This window comes from Manis javanica, chromosome 4, assembly GCF_040802235.1.
Source record: "Manis javanica isolate MJ-LG chromosome 4, MJ_LKY, whole genome shotgun sequence".
Taxonomy (NCBI): Eukaryota; Metazoa; Chordata; class Mammalia; order Pholidota; family Manidae; genus Manis; species Manis javanica.
The window spans coordinates 156,558,963-156,569,516 of NC_133159.1; the positions used below are offsets into that span (position 1 = coordinate 156,558,963).

General features: G+C 38.9%; 1 protein-coding gene across 4 annotated transcripts in view; it reads right to left on the bottom strand.

Annotated features, from left to right (window-relative positions):
* The window catches only part of KAT7 (lysine acetyltransferase 7), a 30,772-nt gene extending 20,300 nt beyond the window's left edge, over nt 1-10,472 (bottom strand). For 3 of the 4 annotated variants that reach the window (XM_036999045.2, XM_036999046.2, XM_036999044.2), the window contains exons 1-5: nt 10,275-10,472; nt 7,683-7,830; nt 5,249-5,425; nt 3,871-4,110; nt 25-107 (exon numbers count right to left, since the gene is read on the bottom strand). In XM_036999045.2, coding sequence (XP_036854940.1) covers nt 25-107; nt 3,871-4,110; nt 5,249-5,425; nt 7,683-7,830; nt 10,275-10,289 — 663 coding nt within the window. In that variant the 5' untranslated portion in view covers nt 10,290-10,472. The remainder of the gene's footprint in view (nt 1-24; nt 108-3,870; nt 4,111-5,248; nt 5,426-7,682; nt 7,831-10,274) is intronic. The other variant, XM_036999043.2, reaches the window with a different exon arrangement.
* Between the last annotated feature and the right edge of the window lie 82 nt (nt 10,473-10,554).

Here is a 10,554-nt window from a genome sequence, read left to right on the forward strand (position 1 = left end):
CTAATTAAATGAGAGTACAATTACCTTGCATTCATCAGCTGAGAGGTTATGATAGAGCGGGCATCCTGAGATGGAGAAATGTCTCTCATGTTTTCCTGTAAGGTGTCCTGTTAAAGGAGGGAAAAAATTAATCTTAAGATAGAACGTTTAAGCTTAGCAAGTATTTCTCTCTATGACAAACATGTTAGTTTGCTATATCATCTTACCAAATACATGTCTAGATCACAGACCAAATCCACCAAAGGCAATTGCTGTTAGAGCCCTAACTTGTATCCGTGATAAATTCTTTTCTTCCTTAGGATGGATCCGGCAATCTTTGAGCACACTTGTGTGTGTTCACTATAAATTGCAGTTCATTCTGTTCTGACGTTATTTCTCAAATTCCAAAATGTCATAAGGCCATACATTTACTATAAAGGCACAAAATTAGAAGCAGGAACATTTTCTGGAATTTAACAATCCTATGTTATACTATCAAGTTATATGTATGATAAGTGTACTTTCTATTATGTAATACTTTCCAAGATGAACTGAACTTCTTTCAATAATCAAAAGAAACTTACAAAGGAGAAAATAGCCTTTTCTATTCTATAAAAGTAAACATTTTGATAATTTTGAATCAGATTAAACATTCTTTTTTCAGAGGGGCTGGTTTTGCTTAAAGATTTAGGCTTCTACTATATCAAAATTTTAACAGGCTAACTAGTTAGCATAAGGCCATCTCAAGAGGGGACAATGTTAGGAATAACAATACAGAAAGCTCATTTTATCTAAAGGGGCATCTCTTCATTTTTCCACTTTTCACATGGTTTTGTGAAAACACACAGGGAATTGAACATTATTTCCTTTTTATACACCTCTTCAGCCAAAAGTTTATAAAACACCTAAGTCTGAGAGGGATGTTGAGACAATGTTAATGAGGTAAAAAGATAAGTCAGCTAAGCTAAACCGCAAGTCTACAAAAACCTTCACCTTTCTTTCATATAAAAAAACATTTAATTTTGGATAAAGAAGACACTGGAATTTAAAAAACTATACATGATTTATTGATACAGCTTTAAAGGGCAAAAATAGTCCAAATGTTGGAGAGAGGAATTAATATATGATATGAAGGCTGTCATTTATCCAGTACTGTATCATTAAAAATGTAATTTTAGAGATCCATACAATTTACCTTAGACACAAAAACTACCCTCAGTGATCAAACACCACGTTTAAAATGTAAAGGGTTACATGGTGTGTGGGGGGATCATGGGAAAAACAGTGTAGCACAGAGAAGACAAGTAGTGACTCTGTGGCATCTTACTACACTTATGGACACTGAGTGCAATGGGGTATGGGCAGGGGACTTGATAACATGGCTGAAGGTAGTAACCACATTGTTTTTCATGTGAAACCTTCGTAGGAGTGTATATCAATGATACCTTAATAAAAAAAATAGTAAAGTGTTAAAGCTACAGCAAGCCTTCTTTTTAGACATTATTCTTCTCTAACTACTGAGGAAATCATTAAAATCTGATCCTATTTTATAATATGTAAACTAAAATGATTTAATGTGTCTATATTAAAAGTTTAAAAGATGTTAGTTGATCTACTGACCTAGCAACTCCACTTCTATAAATTTGTCTTACAGATTTCCTAGAAAGACACCAAATACACACATACAAGACTATCCATTACTGTACTGATAAAAAGAGCTAAAAATGGGAATCACTCTAAATGTCAACTAATATGGGACAATTTAAATAATTTATGAACTATCAGTATAATGAAATTCTCTGTATCCTTTAAACAGACAGACCTGTAAGTGCTAATAGTGTAAAATATCCAAGATGTCAAACCAACCATTGTATTTTCCCTTTCATGAATAACAAAAAAGAAATGTATATGTATGTACATATACATGTGTGTTTACAGAGGCATATATATAGAAACTTATTAGACACATTCACAAAAAACTACCAACAGTAGTTTTATATCTGGGAATTTAGTGAAGAACTTTTAAAGTACACACTGCAAGCCTTCCTGAAGGGTTTTAAATTTTCACAAGCACATAATACTTTCATACCAAAGTTATTTAAAAAAATTAATGACATCATTTTGCCTAACATATACAGAAGAACAGGATCAAGAATAATCTTGGAAGCTCAGGTTCACACTTTTTAAACCTACACCAGAAGTCAAAGTAAACTTTCCTCCAATGCAGAAGATTCTCATTTACCCTGTGGTCTACTCCATTAAGGGGACTGAGTCCTGAACAGAAACAATACACAACCAGGCTCACTCTGACTTTATCTCCTCCTCTCCATTTTAGTCACTCTGCCCTAGGCAATACTGACCATGAAGTGTGCTTCAAATGCTTAAGCATTCCCTTGCACATCTCCCATATTTGCAGTTCCCTCTACCCATAATGCTTATCCCTCACATACTCTAATGGCTTACTCTTCTTTCTCGTTTCTGCTCACATGTCACCATATCGGAGCAGTTTTCCATGACCTACCATATGTTATATGTGTGTGTATGTACAATATTCTACCCCCTCAGGGCTCTCTAATTTTACTTCATAGGATCATCTCTAGTTGATATATTATGTACTTACCTGTTTTGCCTTCTCTAGTCAGACCATAAGCTCCATGAGGATAGGGACTTTACCTGTTCACAACTAAATTCCCAGAATTTAAAATTATCTGGTACATGGCAAACATTCAGTATTTATTGAATAACTGGCACAAAATAAAAGTAACAATTTAGGGATGCATGGACAGTGACTAGCAGAGCTGAGAAAGTTCCTTTCCTTGCTGTGTGGCAAGTAAATCCCTTTACTCTCTTAAAGTGTATTAGTTATTTCTCCCACTAAGGTTTACATGATGCCTATTCTCAGTTTTTCATTATTTTCCCAAGGAAATTGACTTTGGTCTAAAACAATCATCTTCTTTGAGTAATAACTGGTATGGTGTTAAGGGGAACTTTTACTCTATCCATTTTGATAGGTTGAAATTATCTGAGGAACTGCTGCTAAACCGGGAAAGGATCCAAATAAATAACATACTAGGGAAAAAGTACTGTTGGCCTACAAAGCAGCAACTTACTCTACTTTTCTTCTGAATGTGGTGGCCACATTTAAAAACTCATAAACTTAAGAAGCAGACCCAGTAGTGAAAGGCCTCCAATTTTCCAATCAGTGCCTACCAACTCCAGACAAAAGCTTAAGGTCAACATTTGCACCAAAGCTCACTTAAGGAGCATAAATAAGATTTAAACCATCAAAAAAGACTCCCTCAGTAAGGAGTACAAGTCATAAGAAAACAATGAAATACTAATTTTTCTGAAAAGTCTTTGTCTGACTTACACTTACTAAGTATACAAGGTCACAGGACCTCAAGCAACCAAAGTTAAAAAAGGCCAAGCTCTCATTATGCCTTCTTAGTTTCATAGCCTCTTGATAGGAAATCTGTTTTTCTTATTTCTTTAGAAGCTATGGCCATAGAAGCCCTATTCTGCACAAGCTTATGCTTTATTATCCTTATTAAGCTTGAACTATGTGCCATACAATGAGATGTTTAGAGATAATCAGTCTTCTATTTTGTTTTCTGCTGACAAAAGGAGAGAATTTTTCACTGGGAATAGCTCTCAATAAACTAAATGGTACATCACAGTTACTTTCCTTGCAAACAGATATATTATTATGGATAATAGGCCAAGAAGGAAAATGCTTTTACTCAAGTGGGCAACTCAATGCTACTCTGAGTGTATAATCACTGAAGAGCCTAAGAAGATAGGTTGCAACAGAATACAAAGCATTTCTTCATGATCCTAATTCCAGAAGAGAACCACAGAACACAGGGTGCCATGAAGCCAGAGCACACTCACCTAGTGAGTTACAGCCTGGCGTAGGACACTTCATATTGAAATTGTAGCTTTCATGAAAGCGACGGCGCTTGGGGCGATGAGAAAGATCGCTGCCCGAGTCCTTCAGGGACATGTCCTTGGCAATGCTCTCATCATGAGACACATTCGGGCTGGAGATGTCAATGTCAGACTCAGAAGAAGGTGCATTTCCAGTTGGAGTTCGAGGTGGAGATTCGTCATGATCAGCTGTATTTTTAGTTTCTAAAGCAATGACAATTGGTAGAACTCGTGAATGGGGTCCATTTATTCAGGTTTACTATTCAAGAGTTTACAGGCTTCCCACATGCTCTTCCTATGATTTAACCAGTAATTTTTGGCCACTTGTCTTCTATAAGGCAAAATGGAAATTGAAGAGAAACTAACATCATTCCTTTTGTGCTACTTTAAATTGTGACTAAAATTAAATTTGAGGTCTACCTAATACATTTTATTTATCTGAGTTTCTACTAAGCCCCCAGTCATGGGTAATCAAACTGGATGGAAATAAATTTTTTAAAAACATTACCATCCCACTCTCCTTCTAGGAGATATAAAGTGGAAAGGAAGTGAAAAGAGTTTTCCTTCTGGATACTGAACAGGTTTGGTGTGGGTGTGAATGGACTTGACTCTTTGAGTTAGCTTCTTGGTAATCTAACAGTTCTAGACTTTAAAATCACGGGTTGCGAACCAAATGCCTACAAAGGCTGAGCAAAGCCAAATAGAGAGCCAGTTGTTCATCTCAAGTAAACTACTACTATTCAGTGCCAGCCAATTATTACTGTGGGTGAATGGTGACCTCATGTTCCCAGAGCCTTCCATTTTTTAAAAGAAACAAGTAACCCAGGTTTTTACATGAAATCGCTGTAAAAATTTGTTTTTACATGAAACAAACTAAGAAATTATAATAATAAACATAAACACTGTGCAAATAAACTAACCAACCATGTTCAGGCTAGAAGCTCAGCAGTCTGTTACCTCTATTCTAAGGTCTCTGATTCAGGCTGGTAAATCACAATCTCAATGGCTTACCATTCCCCATTACCGAAGGTTACTTCTCAGAAATTAGACTGATAAGCATGGCTGTAAGAAAGTCTGGTTCAAACCCTCCTCATCTGCAAGTTAAGAGGGCCCGAGACTGTTTTGCTTCTTACAGGTCCAATTTAATGTACTCCAGCTACTCTAGACCTCCAGTATCAAACTCTCTTCTGCAAGACGTTAGACAGGAATCAGGTGAATAGTATTCATCTGGCTGAATTCTGTTTGTATTAGGCATCTATCTGCAGTGGCCTCAAGCCTTCCCTAAGAGGAAATTGACCAGATCCTCTCTATATTGGGTTTAAACCATACTATACCCACTCACCTCTATCTGAAAAGTCAACCACTTGCTCAGTTTCTGAGCCAGATGAACGAGTCTGCCGAAGTGGGTATTTTTTCGGAGTCACTGGGGTGGGCTGCTGCTGACTACGGGTCACTCTTCGGGTAGAATAAGCAGGCTCCTCAGTGCCAAAAGACTGCAAATTTCTAACAGGGCTGGAATCTGATCCCGATTTTAAAAGATAATAAAATAAAGAGAAAAGGAGAAAATTCGTCTTATTTGTCACCGATACGCTTTATTAGCATGTAAGCCCTCCTCTCTTATTTCACAAAATCCAAAAAAAATTTTTAAGTATCCATTTTATTAAGTAAAATTTAAGCAAAAAGCCTAGATCAGGTGTAGAGATACAATATAGTATAGAATTGATAATTTAGGTTCTGGAATCAAGACTGACTCCAATTCAATTCCACTCTACCCTACCAACTAGCTGTAGTATCTTAGACAAGTTATCTCTCCAAGTCTATTTCCTCAACTATTAAAAAAGGAAAATATAAGTAGCACATTCCTTATATGTCTGTTGTAAGGAATAAGGGAGATAATTCATGTAAAGCATTTAACATGATCCTGGAACATAGATACAGTGCTTTATAAATATTAGCTGCAACCTCTCTTTCTTCCCTTACTCCAACCCACCATAAAACAGGTATTTTGCTACTAAAGGTATAATAATACACAAATTCTTCTTTTCTTTAGAGATCTTTTTTTTCCTCCCAATTACCCTGACACCCTGAAGCAAAATCACAATAAGTTCAAAGCGGTTAAGACAAGAATGCAGCTTTTAAAATTCTTTTGGATAGCAAAACCCTTCTGAAGCACCTCGCAGCCTTTTTATATCTCTAATTTATATCCCTTAAACAAGGAATAAAAGGAATTCAAAGCTGAAATTAAAGCATATTTAAATAACAAAAGACTTTACAATAATAAAATTTTTTTATGTTCTCAAAAGAAGAAAACTGAAATTCTCAAACTTTGGGGTAAAAAAAGTTAGCACACAGCTGGGTTGTATCAGTTTGCACATCTCGAGGAGGTTCTACTTACGACATTGTCTACAATTTGCTTTAGAGAGGGCTGCCTTACATAAACTACATTGTGAATAGTACCCCTAGGAGTTGTGCAACTCTGAAGTCAAAGTATAATAATAACGATAGAGAGACCCAGAGCTCAGGTATTTCCTAGCGGTTCTGAATATTTACAACTTTCAGGTGTCCAGGGCAGAGCCAGTTATACTTTGCAACAGCATTATGCCCCTCCTTTGCAATTACATATCCCTCTATGTAGAGTAACATTTTCCTCTTTTTTAAACTAGATCCCTACTAGATCTTTTAAGATTTCCATCTGGGAGACCTGCCCTCAGTTGGCTGCCTCATCTCTGGGCTTCCACAGTCTTCTATGCAAACCTCTCTCAGAGCCCTTACCACAATGAATTACCATGATCCATTTTCATATCTATATCCTGCACAAAACTGTGAGCTCCTTGAGGGCAGGAACTATGATTTTTCTATCATGGCATTCTAGTACGTGCATAATACCTGAATTATAGTTGAGACAACAGCTTTACTTCAGCTGAAATGCTGAATTCAAAAGAAAGTTACGAACAGTTGTTAAGAGAGAATGTTCCCACTTTCTTGCCTGAAAAACTGATGCTTTTCTCTCATTTTGCAACATGCTCATAAAGCAGTCATCAGTCAGTGCTATTTAAGTGCTCAAAGTCTCTTACAATTTTTCCCTGTAGGTTATTACCACCTATTGTCCATCAGTTTTATTTATTAACTGCAACCTTCTTTCCTCCCCCAAGGAATCCCAGAGCAGAGCCAGGAGGGACCAGGGTACAGTACCTTCCAACCCTAACCCCAGAAGGCTAATTGCACTAGGGAACCTTCCAAACCTTCCAACTACCTTCCAACATCAAGATTCTCTATACTTTACTACCGAAGTGAAATTCTGGGTTATTACAACTAACAGTTGGGTGCAACTATTTATATCTATTAATTGTATCAGACTATTCACAGAATTTTATAAAAGTTTGAGTAGTATTTAGAAGTATTGGGGGTCCTCCAATAACAAGGTCAGGAGACTATTTTAAGTCCCCAAGCCTATACCATTCTAACAGAAAGTGAAGAGATATTACCATTCTACTGATGGGAAAACTATAATCTAAAAAAAATTAAACAACTCAAGATATACATATGTCACACATCCATTATATCAGACACAGTTCCTTTGGGTCTACCAATTGGGCAGCAGTCACAATACAACCATTTTTAAAGACCTGATACATCTGTTGTCATTCACTCTGCCTCTTACCAGATTCTATCATCTACACCAAGCCAAGGGTCCAGTTTCCACATTAACTAGCATAATAATATGATGACCAGCTAGTCAGCTGCAAGGCGTGGTCAGGAAGAAGGAAGTCTTTTACCTTGGGAACTCTGGCTCAGCCGGGCTGAGGAGCGGGTGATGCGAGCAGACCGCCGGGATGTGCCATCGCTCTCTGAACTGTCTGTGTGCTCGAGATCTGTAGAAAAATCGGAATCTTCGGTTCCATCTGAACTACTGCCTGCATTCCTCTGTAACACCATAGATCCAGACATTAGCAACAGAAGCATTTACTGTGTGGATTTGTATTTACAGTGGAAATAAAACAAACCATGATGCTAAAAACCATGATGCTGACAAACCCAAGACAGATTCCACAGCCAACTTCCCTTTGTTTAGGACATTTAAATGAACAATCTACAGACAATGCACCTTTACTAAATAAAATTAATTCTTACTGTATTATCACTAATTCTGAAACAAGTCCATTGGGAGGTCAGTACCACAAACTGGAAATAAAAGTACCCAACTCGGCTGACAAAACCATATAGTTATAGAAAGTCCAGGGTAGTGAGAAAAATGTTCGTGCTTCACTCCATTAACTTTAGGGTAGCTTTTGTTCAAAGTCTCCACAAATAGCCATCACACTTTTTAAAACCATACACTAAATTCAAAATATCAAGGTCCACAACTCTTGATCCCAAAAAAACTAAAAGAAAAATATTAAAATTCTTCTTTCTTACATTCTATTTTCTATCTACCTATGAAGTTTTTCCACATGAATGCCAAAAGTATTTTCTTAAAAAAAGGCAGCTTGCACATGAAGACTCATAGGTATTCAAAAACATTTTATTATCTTTTCAGTTAGCAATTATTGTCAATTATTATAGACATAAAGATAACTATTTAGTGAGCATTAACATTATATCCTTTGCTAAAGCAGAACAGGAAGAGTACTTGCTAAAAAAAAAAAAATACAAAACTTCAACCTACAAGTCCCCTACTCTTTATTCAAAACCCCATAGGGCCAGTTGTGTTTGAAATTCATGTTTTATGTGTGGAAAAGGAACACTTTGCATGTACCCAGCAAGTAACATCCTACAATCAAACACATTAATATTTCCACAGCAAAATATACGAACAATCACACTAAATGAGACTCCCAAAAACTACTAGTCTCAGGACAGTTTAGGACAAGTTTTGCCACCAATTAAGTTACTAAAAAAACTTACATTTTCAGAGCTCTGTGTATTTGGGAATTTCATAAAGGGAGCTGCTGACTATTCCAAGGAACCAATACTATTCCTGCATTTGGTAAGCCTTAACCAAATAAACACCACCCGTTACTGCAGGTCATTTTAATAGACAATAAAAGGTATAAATATTTTATTAAAAAGCCACTATGAAGAGAAATATTTCTGCAGGAATGAACAAGACCACCACCTAGCTTTCAAAATATTTCAAGGGTATTTTGGCCAGAAACAGAGGCACCAGAGTCACAGAAAATCCACAGGATGAAGGGGGAGTCTTACTGGTCATCTAGTCCAATTACCCCAATATTTGAATCCTGACCATCCCCCCTTCCTCGCTTGACTCTGGAATTCAGGTCTTCTCCCTGGCTTTCACCAATCTACTTACCATCCTACTCTAGAGCTGACTTAATTGGTCCCTCATTTCCTTCCCATAAAGCTTGGTATCTTACTTCCAAGTAGAGAACTTGCTAGCTCCTTCTCGTTATTTATATGCCTGTTTTTCCACATTAGACTGTGATTTCCTTAGGCCAGGGACAGGTCTAGTTAATTTTTGAATTTCCAGCAACCAGTAGGTATCGAGTAGTCAAAAAACATTTGTTGAATTCAGTTAAATTTGTTCTGTAGTCCTGGCTCTGGCGTTATCTAATTGAATGGCTTGGGGCACTCCATTAGGCTTCGGTGTGTTCAGCTGCAGAAAAGGAATGGGGGTGTCCTAGGTGATCCTATTAAATCCTATTTAATTGTAAAAAATTTCTGATTCTACGAACTGCATTTTGTAGGCGCTGTCCAACTAAGCAAATAAGATAAACATTACGGCGTAGACGCAACAGGCCTAAGTGGAATGAATCCCTGGGGAGTGGGCGCTGTTTCTCTACCACCCAGTTCTCTGCTTTGTTGTGCCCCCGACCCAGACAGGAAGGATGCTAAAACACCCCGCCTCTGCACCTATCAGCATCAGTAGCCGGAAGGGCGGGGACTCGTGGCACCCAATCATGGTACTAGGAAACCGCGCCCCCCCCCCCCCACAGGACAGACTGCCAAGCCCAGCCAATCAAGAGAGGGGGGATCGTTCTCTTCAGCCAGTCGAAAAGCGGTAGGGCTGGTCTCCCCGCCTCGTCACCGCCCCCGCACGCGGGGTGGTGACTGTTGGACTCCAAATGGGCGGTGTCACCAGCCAATCAATATGCTTCTAGATCTTTCAGCGACCAATTACCGAGAAGAACGCCTCCGATACAGGCGAGCAGAGGGCGGGAATAGATGCAAGCATAGGCCGAGGCCAGGGTTGGGCCCACATTTCTCTTTTGGGTATGGAGAGAAGAGAGGGCTGCTGAGCTGGACGCGGGAAGTTGGAACCCAGCCATAGTGAGGCGTAGCCAATGCGTCACGTTGCTCAATCGACTGTCCTTAGAAACCCGCCATCCCTTCTGTCCCGTTCCTCTCACCTTCCTTCGCGGCATTGCCGGCGGCTGCGGCCCGATGGTTCCGATTCGGGCAGCGGCGGCAGCAGCAGTAGGAACGGTGGCTCCGGCGGGCTCCGTGGCGGCCTCTGTAGCAGTCCCAACCTTGCGGACGATCCCAAGTGCCTCCTGCTTCACAGCGTCTAAAGCCTTCTGCGCAGGCGCCGCGGGCTGAGGCGCTTTTTCCGTCACTTCCGTCTGGTGCTCGCGTCACTTGACGTTACCGGCCAGAGAGGGTGCTGGGAGGTTCGCTCCACTGGTGAGG